Source organism: Aphelocoma coerulescens, chromosome 15, assembly GCF_041296385.1.
Source record: "Aphelocoma coerulescens isolate FSJ_1873_10779 chromosome 15, UR_Acoe_1.0, whole genome shotgun sequence".
Classification (NCBI taxonomy): domain Eukaryota; kingdom Metazoa; phylum Chordata; class Aves; order Passeriformes; family Corvidae; genus Aphelocoma; species Aphelocoma coerulescens.
In genome coordinates, this window is record NC_091029.1 from 5,640,280 (window position 1) to 5,664,120 (window position 23,841).

The 23,841-nt window shown below is 45.8% G+C and overlaps 2 protein-coding genes across 5 annotated transcripts in view; one reads left to right on the top strand and one right to left on the bottom strand.

Moving 5' to 3' along the window:
* Positions 1 to 1,781: 1,781 nt before the first annotated feature.
* XBP1 (X-box binding protein 1) lies at positions 1,782 to 4,863 on the bottom strand. Its single transcript, XM_069031346.1, is given in 6 exon segments — positions 1,782 to 2,797; positions 3,527 to 3,610; positions 3,613 to 3,690; positions 4,216 to 4,347; positions 4,431 to 4,527; positions 4,600 to 4,863. Coding segments are annotated over 6 exon segments (1,158 nt in total). The 5' UTR covers positions 4,809 to 4,863; the 3' UTR covers positions 1,782 to 2,239.
* Positions 4,864 to 15,373: 10,510 nt separating this feature from the next.
* ZNRF3 (zinc and ring finger 3) overlaps positions 15,374 to 23,841 on the top strand; it is a 68,340-nt gene continuing 59,872 nt past the window's right edge. For 2 of the 4 annotated variants that reach the window (XM_069030987.1, XM_069030983.1), the window contains exon 1: positions 15,465 to 15,780. In XM_069030987.1, coding sequence (XP_068887088.1) covers positions 15,541 to 15,780 — 240 coding nt within the window. In that variant the 5' untranslated portion in view covers positions 15,465 to 15,540. Of the gene's footprint in view, positions 15,781 to 16,817; positions 16,878 to 23,841 lie in introns of those variants that run through there. The other 2 variants (XM_069030982.1, XM_069030985.1) reach the window with 2 other exon arrangements.

Here is a 23,841-nt window from a genome sequence, read left to right on the forward strand (position 1 = left end):
GTTTAGATTCTCACACTTTAATCTGGGGAAGTTCACGGTAGTGTATCAATGCACATATTTAAAAACCCTCTCAGTCTGCCTTGGTAGCACGTAGTGGACATGATTCTAGTAGAAAATACTAGTGCTTATTGGAATTCAGAATGGTATTAGGCTTCTAGGTGCCAAACAAGAGCTAGTGGAAGAGATCTCAAATATTAACAGCTTGTCTTGGGCCCCGGTGCCTGTAGTAAGTCAGGATAAAGCATGCCAGGATATAACTGTTAAGTTGAAAAAGGGGAACCAAAACAGTGTAAAGACCATGTTCTTGAGCATTTGTCTCCTGTGCTTAACAAGGTTGAAATGGTAACACAGCCCATGCTCTAGTGTGATGGAAAGGCCACTAACACTTCTTAATAACACACTTCATAACAGTAACACACTTCTCCTTGGATTTTTTTAGCCGTTGAAAATCGCTTGCTCGTGGTTGCCACGAGGGGCTGGGGCTCCGTGGAAGGTGGGCGGGGGCTGTGGGTGGGGCCGCTGCTGGCTGGCCCTGCTGCTGGCTGGCTGGCCCTGCTCCTGGCTGGCCCTGGCTCGGGAGGCACGGGGAACAGAGCCTGCCGGGAATCGTCTGCCTCACCCCTGGCACTGCCCTCACACTCCACCCCGGACAGGGTCACTGTGTGCTGCCTGGGGAGAAGCCAGGAACAGGCTGTGCCTGGAGAGACTGAGACCCAGACATCAAATTCTCAGGCACACAGACGCTGCCTCCAAGTACTGCAGTACCAAACAGCCACTTCCATTAATTACTATGTTTACTCACGTATTGCAGTACTTAAGAAGGGAATTTAATGTCATACAAAGTTCCAGTAATGCTAACAAAAAGTAATGCAAAACTACAGATCAAATCCTCTCTTCTGTTTGTTTTTTGGACTCGCAACACTTTATTTGATAGTCTTGCAGCCATCCCTGTTTCCCACCTTGAAAGTAAAACAGCTTATTCTCTGACTGCTTGGATTTTCAATCTAAATTTGTTTTACTGTACACCTGTAATCTTTACTTCTATTTACCATTCCTATAGAATCCTTCATTACAAACTAGGTTACTCAAGCTTGTAATCCAAAGCAGTCCTATCACCTTTAATGTTAGTGACCAAAACACCTCTGGTTTCCTTTCCTTCCCCGCCCCAAGTTATTTTTGCCAAAATTGAATGCAAAACATGAAATAGTACTGAAACCAAGAACAGCTGCACCAACACCTGCAACAGCTCCCTTAATTTCAATATAAAATTTCAGTTTTTCTGCCTCTCAAAGTCATTTTAATATTGTGATACTGGAGCAAATGGATATGGACAATGAGGAGTATTGTGGTATTTGAAATTAGCTCCTGACAAGCTCATTTGATACTTCAGGATTTCCAGTGGTAACACAGAATCTGCAACCTTTTTCACACCATGCCTGTCTCGTACCCACCTCCCTTGGGACTGAGCATTTTGGACAGCACTGCTGGCCACCACGGTGCCACCACTGCCATGACTTCTGAATACTCAAACTTGAAGCTCATGCCACCTGCCTGCCTGATAGAGGCTGAAAGGTGTTGCTCTAGTGGCTCTGGCCTTCACACAAACCTCTCTATCACATCCAGTGCCCCCAAAAGGAAACTGAAGCATCCAGCTGCAAGACACCATGTGAGCACTGCTCATCAATGCATTGTGGCAGGATGAGGCACCGAGAGACCTAAACTTAAATTCTCCAAGGCCCAGATACTCTCCCCTCCCCACTGAGTTCTGAGGCACAAAAAGGTCAGTGAGCTGCACTGCATTTTAATTGCAACAATACAGTTAAATATTAAATGGAGAAAGCAACTCTACATAGCAAATGGAAAACAAGCATTTAGTGAAGCTGTAAGACTTAGAGATTATTAAGGTTCAGCCCAGTTGTCAATACATGAATATCCCACTGAAGTTTTTGGTGTTAAAATTTTAACCTAAAACCAAAACATTTTTTCAGGTTCATACAGAGTTAGCAAGTTAATGAGAAATAAACCTGCCTCTCTCCTAAGCCAACACTGATTGGGGGGAAGCCAGGGCAGGACAGGACACCCCAGGCTTTTTCATACCATCACGCCATCTACTAGCATGGGTAAAAATTAGCAACACTTTTCTGAATGGACTTGATTTTCCCCACACACACCCCCCTCAAAGGAGCATATGCTGGTATCTTGCCAGGACAGTTATCCAAGGGGAGTTAACACTACCAGGTTAGACACTGATGAGCTGGGGAAAGAGTTCCTTGGCAAAGCTATCCTCCCACGCATGGTCAGTGCCAAGCGGAGACGATGTATCGCTGAAGGGCGACAGGGATCCTTCATACCCAGAGTCACTACAACCATCCAACAAGTAGCTTGAGGCTTCAGGATTATGACAGGAAGAAAGCAGATGAGAAATGCCCAGTTCAGGCATGAAGCTGTCTACAGGTTCCTTCTTCACAGACACTGGGACCTCAGGGATAGCCTTGTCATCAGATGAAGGGAGATTTTCTTTCTCAATTTTCACTAGCATATTGGTTTGGTTGCCCATTTCAACAGGAATCTCCACTACCAGGGGTTTTGTATACACGTGATCAAACCTTATGAGTTCATTAATGGCTTCCAGCTTAGCTGATGGGGACCCCAAAGAGGGAGACAGGGCGGTTGGTATGGAATTTGTTTCTCCAGAGATCTCTTCCTCCAGCTTTTCCAGGCACGTTGACTCTGAATCAGCATATCTGAGAAACATCTCTGGGTCCAGACTGTCCAGAAAGCCCAATAGGAGATCAGACTGCAAAATGAAATACTATTTTAGAAGGACAGTTTATTACTGTTTCAGCCAAACACCAAACGTGGCATCTATTAAACCCCATGTGGAAGTTAAAATACACTAATGCAATTACAGTTGCTTTACCAAGAACATCAAACACACGGTTAAGGCAATTACTTATCTTGCAGAAATTCACAGAACCTGCCAAGGTCAGAAGTGACCACACTAGATCACATTTGATCCAACTTCCCTGCTCAAGCAGAGTCATCCTAGAGCACATGGCACAGTATTGCACCCAGATGGTTCTTGACTATGTCCAGTGAGGGAGACTCCACACCCTCCTGGGCAGTCTGTTCCAGAGCACAGTCATTCTTTGTCCATTATACACGCATTTGAGATTCACAGCCACTAGTAGAAGCTCCTTGAGATCTTGTATCCATCAAGTACGAACACCACCATGCCTGCCAGCTACACAAAGCATAGACCAAAACCTGGCTTAGGCAGACCTGCACATGACCAAACCTGTGGGGGGCTGGGTTTTTTCATGTGGGTGTTGTTGAACTCCTGTACTCACTGGATACAGCCTAACAGCTGTTCTGAGCCACAGGTATGACATTCCAAAACTTGGAAAACAAACCAACTATGAATGGAAATCATCAAATGATTTAACATCAGAAAGTTATAACACTAGTCTTAAACCTACAGTGGTTCCAAATGTCATGGACAGTTTGTATAGGACTTGATGCTCACCTCAGAGTCTGAAGAGTCACTGCCACCAGAATCCATGTGGAAACTATCAGAAATGGTGACTGCTGGGCCTGCACCTGCTGCAGAGGAACACGTAGTCTGAGTGCTGCGGACTCAGCGGACCCGGTCACCAATCTAATCTCATCCACCTGGGATTCCTTCACAACCTGTACCAAGACAAAAAAACTCAGTCACTGCAAATGTTCTTGCAGGCAGTACAGGACAATCTTGAAGATCGTAATTTTTCTGCAAAGGCTTCCATCATTAAATTCTCTATTTACTTGCTCTGTAGAAACCTGAAGGTAAGACCACTTCCAAAGTTAACTGAACCTACCATATACTTGCATATTTCTTTTATTTGCCACTTTGAAATGAGAGCTTGACCCTCTCCACCACAACTCCTGTTCTCCTGAGACATGCCTATGTGACTATACCAGCTTCTACTTCACTTCTATAACAAGACATAGAAAAGCAGATAAAACTGTCTTAAAACAGCTTGGAACTAGTCAGCTTTCTACCTCCCACACTACGAGTGGCACCCATTTCAACTTGGCACCTGCTGAGTTTCAGGAGAGCCTCCATTTGGAGGACAAAGGTATTTCCGGCATATCCGTGCCGACAGCCCCGAGGTGACCCCGGAGCGGGCCAGCTCTGCCCAAGCAGGGGGCGGACACACCAGCAGCGCGGCTCACCTGGAACTCGTCACCCTCCTCCTCCGTCTTCAGAGCATCTAAACCCAGGCGGCAGCGGAGCTCCTGGTTCTCCCGTACGAGGTTACACGTCCTTTCCCGCAAGAGCTGGTTTTCCCGCAGCAGCTTCTGGTTCTGCAAAGAGCCGTGAGGCAGGGAGACCGCTCATTACCACCTCCTCCTCCTCCTCCAACCCCTTACCTCCTCCAGCCCCTTACCTCCTCCTCCAGCTCCACCACCTGCTGCTCCAGCTCTGTCATCCGCGCCTTCTTCCTGTCGCGGGCACTCTGGGCCGCCACGCGGTTCTTCAGCTTCCTGCGGGGCAGAGCGGCCGTCAGCGCGACGGGAAAGCCGGAGCCTTCCCACCCACCGCTGCCCCCCACTCACCTGCGCAGCGCCTTCTCCTCCGGGCTCAGATGCGTGAGCCGCTGCCGCTTGCGGGCCGGCTGCGTGGTCTCCATACCCGGGAGGCCGGGGTCGGCTGCTGCCGGCAGGACAACAGACAGCTGCTGGGCAGCCGCGGAGCCGGGAGCCTCGGCCGCTTTGCCGGGGATGAGGAGCAGCCGCGGGGCCGCGGCGCCGGGCAGCGCTGCCATAGCGGAACGGGAGGACGGCGCACACGCGGCCCGGCGTCAGCAGCGCGGCCGGCTGCGCCCCGCCCGCATTTCTACCATCGTGGCTCTCGCTCATTGGCTGGGAGGCGTGACGCCACGGGCGGCCGAGCCCGTGATTGGCCCGAGGCCGAGAGCAAGGGGGGAAGCGAATTGCATCAGACAAGGGGGCTGCGCTCGGTGGGGCGCTGGCACGCGGCGGGGGCGGGGCTTGAGAAAGGCGGGAGGAGGTGCGGGGCTGGGGCCGCGAGGAGCCGTGAGGGGCCGCGAGGAGCCGTGAGGGGCCGTGAGGGGCCGCGAGGGGCCGTGAGGGGCCGCGAGGAGCCGTGAGGGGCCGTGAGGGGCCGCCGCGGCTGCCCGGGCCGTGCTCGCCGGCCGTGAGGGGCCGCCGCGGCTGCCCGGGCCGTGCTCGCCGGCCGTGAGGGGCCGCCGCGGCTGCCCGGGCCGTGCTCGCCGGCCGTGGCGGTCGCCGAAGTTGAGCAGTGCCTTGAGGAGGCAGTGAACCGGGCCTGGCATGGCGATGCAGCTGAAATCTCTCTCTGGTCTCCTTTCCGGAGCCGGTTTGTCACAAGCAGTCCTAAGCAGAATCCTGGGGAACACAAGTGCCAAGAATGGAGCTGTAGCAGATGCCATAAGAATGGGCTAAAAACGGGCTAAGAAGACCGTAAAAGCAGTGACGTTAGTGATTGATGAGTGGAAGTTGCAGGAGATTGGGCAGAAATCCCTCAGGGGTGTCACACCGCTGCTCCCCGCCTGTTCCCGAGGAGCAGCAGTGCTGTGTAAGGAGCGAAGTGAGCATTTCTGTGGTGTCTGACGAAGAAAATCACCCTGCCGCGATGGGCTGGTGTCAGATCTGATAGATCGTGGGTTCAGACAAATAAAAGTTTTGCAGGTAGAAAGCCTCGAAATACTGTGCCCATGGGGGAATGCAGGTGTTCAGCAAGCTACCAACAGCAGCGCACAGCCATGCAGGGCAGCGAGGGTGTTTGAACTGCCGACAGCTCCGTGCCTGAAGCTTTCCAAGTTTCCACTTGTGACAGTTGCCAACGACCTGAATTGTTATGAAATGTCGAGACTTTGGCTGCTCACAGTTGTTTCTGAAAGCCGTTTGTACATTGATTTTAAATTAGTTGAGATGTTAAACACTAAAGGAAAAACATGAGCTTTAGAAGATCAAAGACACTGGTGTGCTGGTTTGGCATTACTCCAGCATTGGAGTTCCGCCAGGTTTTCATGATACAGAGAACAAACTGCATTTGTAAGCTTGTGTTTGTTCTTTTCTTACGCACTGCAGCATGACATTGAGCTAAGGCTGAAAGTTCATCTTTCTACTTTGACACCTTTGTGAAAAATATGGCAATTTTTCGATAAGCCTTTTAATCAGAGTGCAAAAAATTGTTTGTTCTGGTCCTGCTAAGCCCCTTATATGCTGGCCATTGAAAACTATCTGCTTCTCTTTTGTGTGTCTCTTCTGGATTTGGACTCATGTTTCTTCTGTAATTCTAATTCCCAATTTAAAGTGTTACTGTTTTCTACCCAAATGTAGGTTCAGTATTAATAACTGCTTCAGATTTCAGACATCCATTTCAAGTTGCCCTTACCTGCAAGAAAACTGTTGAACAGCTGCCTTGCATTGCTGATTTGTAATATTTACAGCTATACTGGGGAGATCTGATTTATCATACTATGATTCGTCATAAAGATATCCAGATGTCTTGGTATTTTGACTGAAGAAAAATCCTAACTTTCTGTCTGCAGGTGATTTAATTTTCCTATTCAATTTTATATCGAACCAGAGCCCGTGTAAAGCACATTTCCTTCTGCAACAAACACTTGTGATCATGAATAAACCACAGAAGTGCAGGGACATACATGCTAGTAGTGGTGCCTGAGCTGCTTCACAGTGATGTGTAACCAGGCACAAAAGTGGAAGCTGCCCTTGGCACCGGTGGTGTCCATTACTGAATATAATAAGGGCATCCATTAGCATGTCTGGTGTTGGCAGTAGTAGCTAGCAAAAGAAGGGCATGACACCCTGCATTCTAGTCCTGTTGAATAGTTTTAGTAGTACTAAGACTAGCTCTGGTGCAGTTGCTGAGAATATATTTAGGCTCACAAATATTACGTTACTACCATTAGGATGCATAAAGTGTTTTATTAAATATATGCTTGAGTCACTGGGTAAAAGAGTGCCAATGAAAAGGCCCATAAAGCTGGTGTTGCACTGTGACACCCTTCCAGAGAGTTTTAATGAAAAGGCTTCAAGTTTAAGTCTTATTTCCACTTTTTTTTCCCCTTCCCTGTGTAAACATTCCGGTCTTTGTATTCTTCTTTTTTTCAGTCATTGGATTTAATCCTGTGATCCGCGTGACTCAAGAATGCTTCTCACCCTGCCTTTCACCCCGCTGGGGAGTTCAGCACTACCACCTAGGATGTGCCAATGAGGATACTCTTGGCTGTCCTGCCAGAAACTACATTAGTTCCTGCTAAAATAGCTTTATGTTCCAGGTGGCCCACCCATCAGAGGAAATAATTTTGTGTAACGAAGGTGGAGAGGCTTTGCACTTGTGTAATATCAGATACAGAGAAAGAAATGTGTGTTGAATGTTATCTACGTATGAAAAAAAGGAGGGAGGTAAAATAGAAGAAGGGGGTGTAGAGAAAAGATTAACTGACAAACATAATCTGAGAGAGAGATTGCTTGCCAAATGTATGTCTGAAAATACTTGGAAAGCGGCCCGGGCCCCCAAGTTCTTGACAGCAGCTGGAGTGTTCCCATACCTGTATCAATAGCTGATTAAATGAGAAGAGAACCTGTTTTGCACCCTAAAGGTTATTCAAAACCTGTAAAGTATACTCATTTTGCTTATTCTTAAATTTTGTCATTACACACTGGGATCCAGGAGTGCATCATTCAGAGTTTTAGTGCTCTCAGTCTCAGGGCATATGCAGAATCTGTATCCTCTGGCTACTGCATGGAACTGCCACCCTGCCTGAAGCTCACCTTGGAACTTTTTTGGGCAGTTCAGTTCCATTGCCCACATTCAAAGAGGTTGTGCCCTATTCCAGGTTTAATGGTAGCTTAGTAGCAATAAATTTCAATGCAGTACCTTGAAAAAAGGCAGATGGGAATCACACTGCCCAAAGGCCAGTTGTAGATGCATATGTAGCAACTGATTAACTTAATTTTTAGACAGTGTGAACCTGCATTGTGGCCTTCCTCTGTAGTGACCCCTTTGCATCACAGATTTTTTGGCAACAAAATCATCTCATGTTTCACAGCTTCTAACATTTTGTGTCTGTCATTCCTTTTTTTTATTGTTACAGAATACAAGATGGGAGATTTTTCTTAAAATGATAATGATATATTGTCTTTTTAAGAGGGATAACAGTAAATTTGAGATCAAGCAATCTCTGTAAAAGGCTCAGAACGTTCCTTGCATCTCCATAGTATCTTTTTTTCCTCTGAATTTCACTTGCATTGTAATTCCAATCTGCTTCATTTTTAGACTCCTCTGAAACTCAAGAATTCATTGGTCTCAGGCAAGACCAGAAATTAACAAATGTCTATAATTTTGTAGCAGTTGCAATTTTTTGCCAATTTACTAATTTTTTCAGAAAACTGGCATGCTTGTTAAGCAGCAGAGGTCCCAGAGTAGAGACAGCTTCCTAATCCCCCTCACACTGTCACGGAATGCTGATATAAAGGGAAAATCTACCTGCTTACAAGGACATGGCAGTATTTTGAGATAAAGATCTTTTGATTTCATTCGTTCTGTCAGAGAAGCAAATTTCTCTTGCACATTCAGAGCTTGGAGCAAACCACTCATGGGAATTTAAAAGAAGACAAGACATCCACACCACAGTAAACAGAAAGGCTGGCAACCCTGTGCTAGCAGTTCTGTAAAAGTGAAATGTTACTGGAAAACTCTGCAAACATTAGTCACGTAAACAGATCTTTATACATAGCCACCAGATGCCCTTGGGAAGGTTTATGCCATCTGCCAGTCCTTGAGAGACTCCAGCTGGGAATCAAACAGTATTGGTCACTTGGCCAGGAAAATGGGCTCAGGCCAGGTAATCTGTTTGATGGGCACCCCTGATGTCTGCAAGAATCCCGCAGGTCAAGAGGAGGTTGTGGTTGTTAGTTGTCACTTGGGCATTGCTTAGTTGTTCTGGCTTCTGCTTCCAACCACCTTGGCCCATCCCCTTCCCACACCATTCCTCAATTCCTCTATTGATTCTACTTCCATTTCAAATTCCCCTATTGATTCTACTTCCATTGCATGGATTCTCTTTCCCTTTAAAAGGCCTAGCTGCTGGTACCTCTGGTGCTTGGCTGTGGTTTGTCTGATTGTAATACCTATTTCCATGTGTAGTCCTAACTTTAGCTCTTCGGCTTTTCTCTTTCTAGCTTGGTCCCAAGCACAGTGTTCCCCTGCAAAGTTCTCTCCTGCTGCTGGCAGAAAAATGTGGACCAGAGAGTTGTGCAGATTGTGCAGGATTTGGAGGTTCTGGGAGATGCCACAGGAGTTGTGCACGGAGAGGTGTTTACTCACCTGTGTACACTGATGCATGATGATACATTAGGGGGGTAGTCACATGCAAAAGAAAAAAGGTAAAGGTCCTACCCTTACTTGAGATGATGCAGCAAGTGCATTGTTGGGGGCAATGCTGCAGAATGTGCTTGGGCAGTACAGGAGAGACTGAACTTGCTGCTGTGCTGTCCCAGGGAACCGACAAGGCAGTTCCCGGTTTTGTGCCGGTGTCTCACATGTTGAGCAAGCTCTCTGAGGAAAACACTTAACTTGAAATCTCACATACCTACAAGCTCCTGTTCCAGTAAGTTTTGCTGTTTGCACATCCTGGTTCAGCACTGGAACCTCTTCTTGGAAAATACCCAGGGAGGTAAACAACCATGCTTAGGAAAACTTGATGGCTGCTTCCTGTTGGCAGAAGCTAGCTCTTCTTTGGAGCAGTGCCAGCGTTTGAAAGGAAAAACCTTTTCTTATTTCTTAGGCATTCCCTAGGCTTTGAAATGCTTTTAAAAGTCCAGAGCCCCTGAGAGTCCTGGAAAGAGTCCTTTCTCATTTTGTAATTTTGAATTCATTTCCTTATCTTCTTCCATTTGGGTGCCCTTTTGTATGCAGAACCCTGTCTCCAGCTGTCATGTGACCCTGTGTGAAAAGAGGACATTATCAGGAAATGTCAAGTTAGGAATCAGTTCTGTCTCAGCATAGGTTCAGCACGACCTAAAATGTGTGTGTGTGGGGGGGTGTAGTCAGAATCATCCATCTCTTGCCCCCTACATTTTTGGTTTGCTGACTCCTCAGAGGGCACAGGCTAGCAGCTGGTGTTCAGAGAGGGACAAGTCTATTATGCTTTCTTTCTGGTAGCATCACTGATTTGCTCTGTTAGTGCTGACTTTAATGATAACTCTTATGTAAACAGACAGGGACAGCTAAAGCCCTTTATCTACTAATTAAATAGATCCTATACTAGTAGTTGAATGTGGAAAATGAGTGTTTTAAGGTGATAAATTAAAAGTGCCAGTCAGATCTTGTAACTTAGGTGAGTTTTTAATACAACAGATAACCCAAGATGGAATAGAGTAAATAGTTGATTAACTCACCATCCATTGTTAATGTAGGAATTCCTTCATTTTATCCAGTAACATTTTAAGAATGGTTTTTGCTTTTGCTAGTCACAAATGTTGACATCTGTTTTCTGGCTTTAGCATAGAGTTCTTCCTATTTCAATTAGTATTAGCAGCTGATACATCATACACGTTAACCACGTGCTTCAAATACATTCTGTGATGTTTATATATTGTTCATTTTGTACTATTGCTTGAAGTAGAGCTTCATGAACAGCAACTTTTACCCTATATTTACTCCAGAAACACTAATAACAATGTTGAATTAAATACAGAAGTGTCAATATCTAGGTTGTATATAAATATGATTCTGTAAAATATGCAGAGTGTGTTATTTATGTATTATTTACATTGGCTGCTTCTTCAATATAATGAGTGAAGAAACTGCTAAGCACTGACATTATGAACACATTAAATTAACAGTAATCTAGGATTTAGTGCGACTCTAACTGAAAGTGAGTAGATGTGATACAGAGAAATCTCAGGAACACAAGAGCACAGTGAAAGACATTTGTATGGATGCATTTGAGTGTCTTTCTTGCAGAATGGATACTGAGAATTGTGGAAAATATGGCTCCAAATTTTTTCCAAATCCATTCTGTTCCTGTCAGCCCTTGCAGAGATTTTAGTCGATCAAAAGGCATATATCAATAATTTCCTAAGTTTGTTTCTTAGAATTCTTTTTTCATTTTTTAGTAACATGATCTGCTGTGCCTGCCTGGTAAGGGCCCTGAAGGAAAGCATCAAGCGTGGCTTGCAACTGTCTTGCACCTCTTACTTGAGCTTATACTGTATATTGGGCAATAGTTTGCAAAAAGAAAAGGCTGCAGTTATCTAAATAAGGGTATTTTCAGTACAATTTACATAATTCAGTTTTACAGACCTGATTCATTATTATTTTTTCCCTTCACTAGACAATTACATGTACAGAGAGGTGAAGGATTCCCAAATTACTATGTTTCCCCTTCTTACAGATTTAAAAGACTACATATTGTTTAAAACACTGGAAATCTTAACTATTCAAACATTAACTAAAAATTTTCTTCACAAAAATTTTTTATAATTAAAGTTGTTGTGTCTAGTCAGTTGGTTAAGTTGCTTTGCTTCGATGCTGGTTTACTTGGATGAATTGTGTTTCCAAACCTTAAATAGCAAGAGGCAAAGCCACAGTTGCACGACATTTTTTTCTTACTATAAATATCCACTGACTTCTCTTTTTGGTCTTTAATTAAGCCAACAAGTTACAATGCTTTGTTACTTTAATTTAGAATAACTGATGATAATGACGAAAGCATCATTTTCATAAATATATATTAAAAAAAAAGCTGTCCATTACAACTTTCTGTTATAACTGCAATGGCAAAGTTTGCCTGCATGAAGATGCAGGGCTGTGGGTGATGCCATGAAGATTTTTGCCTTTTCCTTTATACCCCTCTTATACCTTTTTACAACTTCTGTATTCCTAGTGCTTTTTGCCTACATTCTTGGACTTGTTTGTTAAGCTAAGAGACTCAACATTTTAGAAGTTTTGTAGCCAGGGATCAGTGTGCCCCAGAGCCCAAGGTCCTCTCCAGAGCACATTCTGTAAACTGAGATAGAACCATCCAGGGGAAGGTTCCTTGGGGAGGGGGGCTCACTTGAGCCTCTCATTGGGGAATCTTTGATAGATCTGCTAGTTAGTAAAACCTATAATGTTATACCCAATGTTGGGGAGGGGGTCAGACAGAGAAAAAGAGAGAGACCTAGATAGACTCGGCAGGGTGCATCTCGATGCAATGTGACCTGGACGTGTACACCTAAGGATCCTTAAAATAAATACCAAGGTAAAAATCCCTTTTCCCCTTCTAACCGTGTGTGACTCTTGATTTTAAGACCAGGAAAAGGCATCATGGGAGATACCTTTGAGGCATCTCCTGATGTCAGAGACACCTCCAGCCCAGCTCCTGGCTCCGCCGGCGCCCCGGACGCGGCCTGCAGCCCCGGGCGCGGCGGGCCTCGGGGGACACCTGCTGGTGGCCGTGCCGCACTGCACCCGGCTCGCCAGGCGCTCGGGTGTGTCCGAGTAAAGCTTTAAGTCAGTCCTAAAACAGAAGTGCTGTGCAATTCTGTCTCGGAGAAAAAGGGCAGGCGTGTACATGTCCTTGAATTTACTGGAAAAAGGACAGCACTTGTTACCATTGCTTATTAAGAGGTACACCAATATCATTTACTTATGAAATAAGCTCTGCAGAGCACGGTGTTAAAACATGTAGGGAGTGTGGGCAGTAGTCCGAGTTATCAGTTCCTGAAAACACCTGGACAGGCAGATGTGGGTATGTGAATGAGACAACTAACTCTCTTTATCCTTTCTGTAGACAGCTGCTCTGAGGAGATTGTTTTGGGCTTTTTCTATAATGTTCATCACAATATTATGTGGGTACTTCACTAACTTTGTTTTCTCTCAAGAGCAGAGGGAGTAGGGTTCTATAATATCCATTTCTTTGCAAGGGAAATGAGATGTAGGAAGTTCAGTGTCAAAAGCATCCTCTAGTGTTGATTACCTGCTTCTGAGATAGAATTACAGAATTGTTTATGTTGGAAAAGATCTGTAAGACAGTTGACTCCAACCATTCCCCCAGCATTGCTGAACCACTAAACCATGTCCCCAAGTGCCACATTCACACATCTTTTAAGTCCCCCAGGGAATGGTGACTCCATCTCTATCCATGGCAGCCTGTTCCAATGCTTGACAACCCTTTCCCTGCAGAAATTCTCCCTAATAGCCAATCTAAGCCTCCCCTGGTGAAACCTGAGGTTTTTTCCTCTGGTTCTGTCACTTGTTACTTGAAAGAAGAGACTGAGTGCCTAGAGAATGCTTTCTCAGACCATTTGGCATTGCACATAATTTAGTTATGCTCAAATCACAGCTCTCACTGTCCTCAGCTGTAGTTATAAATGCTCGAGACTTCTGTATTCAGACCCTGGGCCTCAGTTTGTTATTCAGGGGAAAAAAAAAGAAAACATATCTGAAGTATTATGGCATAACTGAATTGTGAACTGTATGCTGCCAGCTGGGCAGGATGCCAATTAGAAATATTTGATGCTTTAATGATAGACAGTCCATTCTCTTCCTGTAACTTCCTGCTTGGATTTCTGCCCAAGTCAAGGGAACTTGGTGACCTGAGACCTAGTGCCTCATGTCACTCTCAGTATTTGACTGTGAGGCTTCTTCAAGGCAATTTTGTTGTGTTTGTAGTCCAAGTGGAGTGGATCAGATCTTCAGCAACTCTTATTTGAGGCATAGGATGCTGTCCACTTGGTATATAGAGCCCCATTTACATATTTTTCCATAGGTAGTTTCCAGGCAGTCTAAGCTGTTCCTATGTTGATTGTGATGTAGGAGACCATGTGTTGACTAAGCGTCAGCCATTTGCCTCATAGGTGAAGGCAAATCAAGTAGAGGTAGTTTGCACTAAGGGATTAAAATGCTTCTGTTTAGGACACGAGATGCCATGCATTTCTGAAATCATACTGAAACATACCTATAATCTAAAATTTCCACATGTTGACCACATCTAAGTTTGCATAGTGCACCACAGTGATGTCCCTTCCAGCTCCCTTTCTAAGCATGCAATAGTTTTGTGGCCTTTGCTCCACTGTACCACTGTCTTAGGTGGGTATTTTGTGTCTCACTGTAAGGGCCCAGAGTGTATGGTCCTGTGATCCCTTCTTGACCCTTTGCCACTGAAAAAGTCTTCCATGATTTGATACGCTAACATTGCTCACTGTGTCACACTAAGGATACCACTACTTAGTCTTCACCTATAACAAAGTATATTTAAGAAAAGATCAGGCCATTTGTAGACTATGATATTATTTCTTGTCAGTGAGTTAGGGCTGGGCTTTGTTTTCAAACATTGTTTCATAGCCAACAAGGGATCCTGGATCAGTTTGTCTCAATCCTCCTTGTCACTGGGTTATACTTTTAGGCTGTGTAACATCATGTATGTATTAATGAGTTCCATGACTTGGCTGTACATACTTCTGATGGGAAAATGTGTAATTGGCTGACATCCAGTACTTCTGCGAGACTGAAACAAAAATCATTACCAACACATTTTTCCCCCATCATTGATGGAGGTTTTGTAGACTTGCACTTACACCCAAGCCAAAGAGCCCAGGTAACTTAGCCCCCCCCTAACTGAATTTCAGCAGACTGGGATCAGGGGGCCGATCCGCCAGTCCTGCCATAGACACAAACGAGGAGCCCGCTGGCTGCCGGCTGCAAATAGTTGGCACATCCGTCCCTCGGCGCAGCGGTGCCTCTCCAGAGGATAGGTGCCCGTGGTACGTGTGTTGACAGAGCACTGCTCCGCCCGCCGGGGCACGTCCACCCGCTCCGTGCCACCGGCGGGGCTGCACCGCGCAGCCACCGCGCTCGGGATCCGTCCCTAACCCACCCGGGCATGGCCGGCGGCCCCGAGCCGCGGTAGCGCCGGGAAGCGGCCCGGCCGACCCGCTACGGACCCCGGCCCGCAGCCCGCGGCTGGGCAACGCGGGAGCCCCGGCACCGGCGGGCAGCAGCAGCCTGGCGGACGCGGGCCCGGGCGCTTGCCACAGGTCGCCGGGGCTGCCCTTCGCCTCCCGGCCCTGCAGGCCCGGCCGCGTGGGAAGCTGATCCCGGCAGGGCCTTCCCGAGTGCCGCTCGCTGTCCGACCCATGCGGGGCCGGGTGGGTCCGGGCCGGGCCCCCGGCAGCCACGGGAACCGCTCGGCTCGGCCGGGCCCGGCGGGGCTGCGGGTGGTGTGTGCACGGCGGGAGGGACTGAGCGGGTCAGCGCGGCGCGGAGGGCGGGGATAACCCCGTGGTGGCCGTCACGTGGAGCAGATGAAAGGGAAGCGGCTTGGCAGGGCGGAGAGGAGCCGGGGCGAGGGAAGGGGAGCGCGGCAGCGAGGAGCGGGGCGCAGCGCGGCGGGAGGGCCGCTGCCATGGGACGCTGACCGGCCCGGGACCCCGGCCCCGGAGCTGGAGCCGCTCGGGAGAGATGCGCGGCGGCGGGGCGCCGCTTCCTCCCGCCGCGCGATGAGGGGCTGCGGGGCCGGCGCGGGGCTGCCCGTGCCGCCGCTGCCGCCGCCTCTGTTGCTGCTCGGGGTGCTGCTGGCCGCGGCGCCGGGCGCGGCGCTGGGCAAGGAGACGGCGTTTGTGGAGGTGGTGCTCTTCGAGTCCAGCCCCAGCGGCGACTACACCACCTACACCACGGGGCTGCAGGGCCGCTTCTCCCGCGCGGGGGCCACGCTGAGCGCCGAAGGCGAGATCGTGCAGGTGAGCGCGGCCGGGGGGCGCCGCCTGCCCCAAGATGGCTCCGCGGGCCCGGCACCTGCGGCACAAAGCGGGGCCGGGCCCCGCCGCCCCACGTGCGCCGCGCGGCCCGGGGACGCGGTGACAGATGCGCGCCCGCGCACAAAGGCCCAGCGCCGGCCTCACCTCGCCGGGCCGCCTCGCTTTGACAGCCGGGCGCGCGGCGCGGTCTGTGCGCGGCGGCAGCGGGCGGAGCCGAGGGCCGCCTCACACGCGCGGCGGGCTCCGCTCCGCTCGCCCCTCCGCTGGGCGCGGGGCCGGCGGGCGGGCGGAGGCGGGGCCCCGCCGGGCGGCCCCTGCCGGTCCCGGAGCTGCCGGCGGTGCGCGGCCGGAGCTGCGCGGGGCTGCCCCGCTTTGGGGGCGGCCGGGCCGCGGGGGGCCCGCACTGAAAGTGCCGCGGCAGCAGGGGGGTGCTGCGCCCTCGGGCTGTGCCGGCCGTTGCCCGCTCCGCGCCCGGCGGCGCACGGAGCTGCGCGGAGCTGGACCCGATAGCGCTGCGCTTGGGGCTCCCTCGGAGCCGGGCTTCCACCGCGTCACGTTTCGTACAGAGCTGTGCCTGACTTTCTCACCAGAGAAATGGTTCTTCTCTTTGACCGAACACTACTGTCCTTTACTCTTATTGGAACTCTTGAAGTGCTTATCTAATTCCTTTGTAGTCGCTTGTAATTGCTGACTTTATTTTTTTTCCCCCTTTGGCTAAGTAGAGAAAAATTACTTGAATGATGTTCTAGTAAGTTTGGCTGTTAAGCAAGTGCCAATAGCAGTCTTTATTTCTCTTTAACAGCTGTGGGGTTTGTTTGCGTTCCAGATATGTTCACATACATACACACACACAAATATACATCTAAAATTTAAAAGAACCTAACTAAGCAAGGAAGTTCTAAAAACAACTGTTAAAGCTCTACAAACACAAATACATTACTATCAAAATATTTTTTTTTTTACAGTAGAGAATACTGACTATGAATGCTTAATATTTCACAACAGTTTCAGCTGGGAGGATTTCTTATAAAAGTTCTCTTGAAGGCAGAAGAGTTGTGAGGACAAATTGCTGATGTAAGGTAATTTTTCAGAGAAAAGAGGGATGGACCAATGAAGTTATAATTATGACATTTAGAAGAGGTGGTGCTAGTAGGGGCTGGAACAGACATGGACATCTTTTAACCTTCTAGTGCTTTTTCATTTTAAGACTTAATAGTGTCTTTGGGGCCAGCAGGAGACTTTAAAAGTTCCTTTTGTGTCAGGTGTTAGTATTAAAAAAAGAATATAGGCCATTTACTGAGGTCATACTTTCTTGGTGTCTGTAAGTAAAAGCGGAGAAAAAATAAACTGTTAAGACTCAGATTTGCACAACTTGAAACAAGTGTATTAAACAGACTTTCTCAGGCCTTATTGTTTGTAACATCACCTGTCTGCTTCCTCTTTGTGCCTGAACAGACAGCACCCCAAATAGACTACAGTGAAAGCCACATGATGTGGCAAATCTTTTACAGTCATTTATCACTCAAAAATTGATTTGCTTATTCATCTGGATGCATGCTAGATAATATACATCATGGACAGGTTTGGGGGTTTTTTTTGTTTGTTTCATGCGCTGTGTGCTGCTCTTTTTTTCAAAGGAGAGAACCTGGCAGATACTGTTCCAGAGCAGCTAGACTGAATGCTGTCAGTTGTGTTTTCACTGTCAAGGTTTTAGATTGCATATAACATCCCTTGTCAGTGCACTGCTTCCTCTATCTCATCCTGAAAGTGAGTTTATCAGAGCCAAAATTGATAAAGATTTTCACAGCATTGTCTTGCCTCCCTTTTTTCAGCTAGGCTGTGTTTTTGTAGAACACTATGAATCTGCTGTTCTGGATCATTGTTTAAAGCTCACTGTGAGGCTTAGAAAAGTCTCATGAAGCTGTTGCCACTCAGAACCTGTTCAGCAGCAGCTAGTTGTACATCAGTCAGTGAAGCAAGCTCTTCTTGGCCCCAGCCCCTTTGTCAGTGCACACAGCTCTTTCAAGAATAAGATGCATTTTTCTTTAAAATAAAATATTAGAAATTCTTGAAAATCAGGCACACATTAAAGAATGGATCAAAGGAATTGTGGTTTTGGGACTACACAAAGACTTACTTTTGTTTATGTTAATAGCATCAATTACTCATTGGTCTTGAAAGTCTGAACAAAAAAACCCCAACCTTAAGAAACAATGCACTTTCAGCTTTTGATAGCTCATACATCCACTCCTGAACTGGTTATTGGTCAGATTCCTATCCACTAGTGGTGTGCTTTTATATTGTTTCTCATGTTATTGTGAATGAATCTTATTAGGGTCAAGTGTCTACCCAGAATAACTCTTCAGAGAGATGAAATGTTCATATGTCTTCTTTCATGTGGCCACAGTTTGTATTCAGCAAACTCATCCTTATGTTGCTGTGTCAGCTGGTCCTTAAACTGCTCAAAAGTCTAACCATTTTGGTGGCATCTGGCATACTGGAATATTCCATGTTTCTTGGGGCAGTATAATGGCCATTGATATGGTCTAGAGATTGGAAGTTGCACATGTTTGGTTTGAGAGTGACTGTGAAAACCAGACTTTGTTGAAACCTCTAAAATGATATATTGCTTTAAAACAAATTATGACTGGAGAACTCCTTATGGTTGAAACTTCTCGTCCCGCTCAGGGCAAAAGTTCAGATGTAGTCTTGTCTCAAACTCAGTCTTACATGGCCACAGACTGACAATGCTCAGACAGTAAAAATCCCTGATTTGACTAGCAGCAGCTTTACTGCTCAGAGTGAGATTATGTGTCTTAATTCTACTTGAAACTGGCAAGATCCCGTCCCTGTTGTGTTCAGCTTGATAGCTAAGGTGTGGAGCATCTAATGTCGTGTTTCTTATAAATTTGTGGTTGTAATGGAACTGCTTGGGTGAGGTGCTTGGGAAAGAGGATCGAATTTAATGCCTGCCTTAGATTGCACTAAAAGCAGTGATGTATCAAAAATTTTAAATGATACACACTCATCATTGTCAGTTTTCTCTCAGTCTTTCTTTTTTCATACTCCTTCCTTACGTGTATTGCTGAATACAGTAATGTGGGTGGATATATATACAATTTTGGAGAGAAGCAGCATGGAGGAGAGATTTGAGAATATTATGTATTGTTTTTCTTGTGCAACATGAGTTGGTGTTTTGGTTGGTTTGTTTCTGCTCTAAAGCCTCAGCAGGGAAATGATGAACTTTATGTAGCCATTGAACTGGAGCAGTTTGTAGATGATGTAATAATCTCCACTTGCATGTATTTTTTGTGCTTAAAAGGTAACAGTCTGGGGAGAACAAGCGTAACTCAGTGCTTTAAGCTCCAGGAAGAAAACAGAAGTGGGACACTTCCCAACTTTCTTGCATGACACTTCCTAGTAGCAAATTATTGCCCATCTTTCTCTTGTAGAAGGTGGGGAGGCTTCACACTGGAGTGCAAGGCAGTGTCTGTGTGTTCCATTCTTTCTCCTTCCCACCCCTTATTTACTTCAGCGGCTTGGAATCTTTCCTCTGTTTTCTCGAAATGCAAAAGTTAACTAAAGGTTGCAAACTGCACTCTGAAGCATTGGCAGACTTTTTAATGGTGTTGAAAGGAGTGACTTGAAATTACTGTGCAGATACATAGATGTCTACCCGTGATCAGAGGAGGCGAGTCAAGGGAATGTTTGTGTCCTTTGAGAGTGGAAAACAAAAATACGTATTTTCGGGGTTTTTTTTGGTTGTTGTTTTGTGATCATGCAGGTTAAGTTTCTTCTTGCTGAGTGCCTGAAGGCCATTCAAAATGAGGAAGTGGAATTATTTGTGGCTTTGAGTCACTGTCTTATTGAATGTTTTCTTTGCTAGTTATCCTCTTAAAATATGAAGACGCCTGGGATTGGGCTTGCTTTAGTTTCCGTACCTTAACTGTAAATCTGTGGCGTGCAGTAATGATCCTGAGGACATCAGGCACAATACATTTCTCTGGGCTTCAGGTTTGCTTTGTCATCGTGTCCTTAAAGGAAGCATAATTTGCTTTCAAAATAAGAGATCACTTAGTCAAAGACTTGCATAGTTGTTGTACCTGGACAGCCTTTGTAGGGTGTAAGGCACAGGCAGCTTTGCTCGCAGCAGAGGTCTTGTCTTGGGCTTGATCTCAGGACAGATTAGTCGAGCTGTTTCATAGTTTTATCCCTCCCTCTGTTCTTTTTTATAAAAGAAGTTTCAATCATGCTTTTTTCCTGTTGTGTCCTGTGATGTGTAGGGAGGTACCCGGGGGAGCTGAAAACAGCCCATTAAGGTGTTTTGTTTAAGTCTTTATCCTCTTGCCCTGTTTCTTGTTGACACTGAATGCTGTCCTCACACCCTGAGCTCCAGCCCAGTCACAGCATTGCTGGCTTATTTCACAAGGAGTTGCCTGTTCTCACTGGCTTCTAGCTGCAATGTTGTAAATAAGGACGCTTGGTTTTTATTAATTCTTCAACATGGCAATATCCAAGATGTCTCTTAGAATGGTGGTGAAAAGACACGGGAGGGGGCTATCCAAAGATGAGGTACCAAATTCAGTGATGAGTTACTGGTTCTGGAGGAAGCTCCAGTGTCTGTGGTATTTGCACAGAGCTGCAGCAATACCAGAATCCTTCTACCAGAACCTTGTCACAAGACTAAGGCAGTCCCTTGAGGAAAAGGTGGGAGGCACAGTGTAAGAAAACGAGGTAAAAGATATTAAAATATGGAGAAGGTACAGTGGAAAGAGCAAAAAATGCTAATGTGACCCATTTAGAGGAAGAAGAAGAATAAAGTAGGTTAAGTAAGTAAATAAAAGCCGAAAGCTCACAGCACTGGCTCAATACGCAGACCAACCAGTGCAATTTCTGTACTTCCAAGTAAAGGTGGGGAATCAAGTGGGGAAAATAGTTTGTGGGAGTTCAGGTAACTTTTCTGCATATGTCCATATGTTTAGTTAGACTTCCTCACAGACACTGAAGGTCCATACTGTTGAAAACCTTGCCTTTGGTGGCAGGATGCTGACAACTTCCTTTTCCATGTGCTCCTCTTGCTTGTTTGGGAGGTGGAAGTAGGAAAAAATCCCAGAGAGGAGTGGTGCTTAAAAATTGTTGAACACGGATCCATTTGGAGAATTTTTTTTTTCATTTATATATATTTATTTATGTTTAGACTGGATCTATGTGACTACAGTGGTTTATATATAATTACAGCCTACTTCACAGTGTTACCAGCAGTTGTGGCCAGCCATGCCCCAAGGGTGGAACTGGCACACACTCCCCCTGAGCACCTCGCTGGTCCTCTTACTGGACAGGACAGCTTTTTCTTTAGTGCTTTGCCTAGTGCAGGGCTTCTGAAATGGCACCAGGTGAAGTGTGTAGAGAACATAATTCAGTGTGACAAACGTTAAAGGGGAAGAACCTCGGGCAGCTCTGCTGCAAGGAGATCTTATAGGAAAGTCTTGAGTAGTTGTATAAAACCATTGATTAGCATACATAGTAATTTTCTTCCAGTTTATACCATCTTGTGGTGGAGTGTGTATTTAAAAAGGCTCCTTTTTTTTATTACAGTCTTCTAGTTCTTGTTTTGGAATTGCAAAGTGAGGCCCTTCCGAACCAAAATAACTTTCAGAAACAGTTTTTCAAAGTATGAATGCTTTCAGGAGGCCAGCATTGGACTGGTTAAGGAAAGATAAGGTCTGGATACAGTAATCTGCTCTATGTTCTACCCAGTTATGTAAGTGGTACATGTATTTGCATTAATACACTTACTACATTGGAAGTGCTCAATTTAGGAAGTATTAACTGGTACATACTATCTCTTGTTTTGGGCATCTGCCCTTCAGTGTTCAAATATGTTCAAACCAGAGTGTATGCCTACACATGAAAACAGGATGCATGCACGTTGAGTGCTTAGCTTTATTTCTCATTTCCTGGCTTAAAAGGAGGGCCCTTCACACTCAGAGAGATCAGCAAAGGAAAAATAGATGGTTTTTAAACAAAGACGTGGTTTGAAGCTGTTAAAACAGCAACAGAAGATTCATGTTAAGAAAAAAAGTATTTCTATTTTCCACATTTTTCTCGACTGCTTGGCACAAACCAGAGGTGACCAGGGAGGTGTGATCTTGCGGATACCCAATAGAGACTCCCAAAAATTGCACTTTACTGAACTCATCCCATTGGTGAAGCTGTGCTTACAGTAGGTTTGAGTAGTAGTGCTCAGGAAAACAGGCCTCTGGTGACTTAGGGTGTCCTCTTCACAGTGGCAGACTGCTTTCATTCATTTTTTTGAATTTCCTTTTCATGCTGCTTAGAGACTTTTGTTGTTGCACTTGGCTTTAAGATGAAGAGCCAGTTTACAAAGGTTGATTAGGTGCCTGTTATGTTCCAGACACAAGTACAACCCTAAATATGCAGCTTAATATATGCAGACTCTCTAGGCTTCCCAGACACATGTTACTCCGTGCATTAATGTGAGGATTTTAGTTGTTTTCTAAAGCTGATGGCCAGCTTAAGCTTTCTGTTGGTTTCCTTGAGCTTAAGCTGCTTCATTATTTTGCATAATTTTCAGTAGTAAAGCAAATGGAAGAATCAGTGAGGAGGTGACTGGCCTGAGAAGAACTAAGGGGCATATTTTAGAGTCTGCAGTCATGGTTTGAGTACAACTGTTCAATTAGCTGTACAGGCATGCATGTTGCAAGTATGTGCCTCCTACTGTGAATTTATTGCATGTGCTTGGTAAGCAACTTTCAAATACTTCTGATTGTAATGTTTGAAAAATTGCTTTTAATTCAGGAAAGAGCCTACTTTGTGCCAAGATCTGTTTTCCTACTTTGAGGCTTTTGATGCTTGCCTGCTTTAAAAAAATGCAGACAATAAAAAGTGTTTTAAGTGTGGCTGCAAAAAATCCTTCTTCTCTACTTCTCGCTTTATCCATTCTGCTCTGCCCCTCCTCCCCCAAGCAGAAGAGGCTCAAACCAAACTTGCTGTTGAGTTCACCTTTGCAGGTTTTGAGCTTTTAAACTGTCCACTTTGATGACACATTGAGAAATGTCCATGTGAATGACTGAGTTGGAAATGTAGAGGGTATTCTGTTTGGTTTTTTAACAGTGATGGGTCTGTTTCACAATTCTGTAGTTCATGGACAAGAACCTCTTTTAAAGGCTGTGGAGTTTTTTAAATTTTATTTTCTTTTACTCACAGAGACTGCCCTTGAAGATTTATAGACTTCTTGTTTGGGCCTGGCTAAATGGTGGCACTCTCAATTGATTGAGCCTTGATTGGTTTTATGCTAATAACAACAGCAACAATAATAATACCCATATCTCATAGATAAAGCATCAATATTATATATGCAGCATGTCAGTTGTGTGCACTAGTGCTTTCTGTCCCTGTTGCATGAGGTTTTACCTGTCCTTGCTAGCTTTGGTGGTAAGGATGGAGGTTAGGATATGCAATGTAGCAGTTGCTGTCCTTTTCTTAGGTGCGCTGGGTTTTCTCCTTTTTTTCTAAAGGGTGTGTGTGATATGACAGGGAAAGGTATTGGTTATCATTGCAGTATTGTATTTTAATAGGATCCAGCATACTTTTTCATACCCAATTTGTATTTATTTAAAAGCCTTTTAGAGCAGATGCTGTCTTGTCTGCTGTGAGGATAAAGAGTAGATGAACACTTTAGGTCTGGATGCCAAGCTGGCAGATATCCTGGATGATGTGTAGCAGGGCTGGAAGCAAGAAATGTACTCTTGAAACAGTGCCAAGAGATGCTGCTGAGTTCAGTATTTAAGAGGAGCCAAAGTCTGGAGACCTCTTTTTGCTCAGAGACAAGGTATCCCCAGTCTGGTAGCCAGCAGTGTTTTGCCTCCTTAAAAGATACTATCTTTTGCATCCCAAAACTGTATCTGAAGAAAAGACTATGTGGACTAATTAATGCAAAAGAACTTCCAAGGTAGGATCATATTTCGGTTTTCCACTGTTTTATTTGAGAAAGCTACTCTGCCAGAGTTCCCCCTGCCCCCA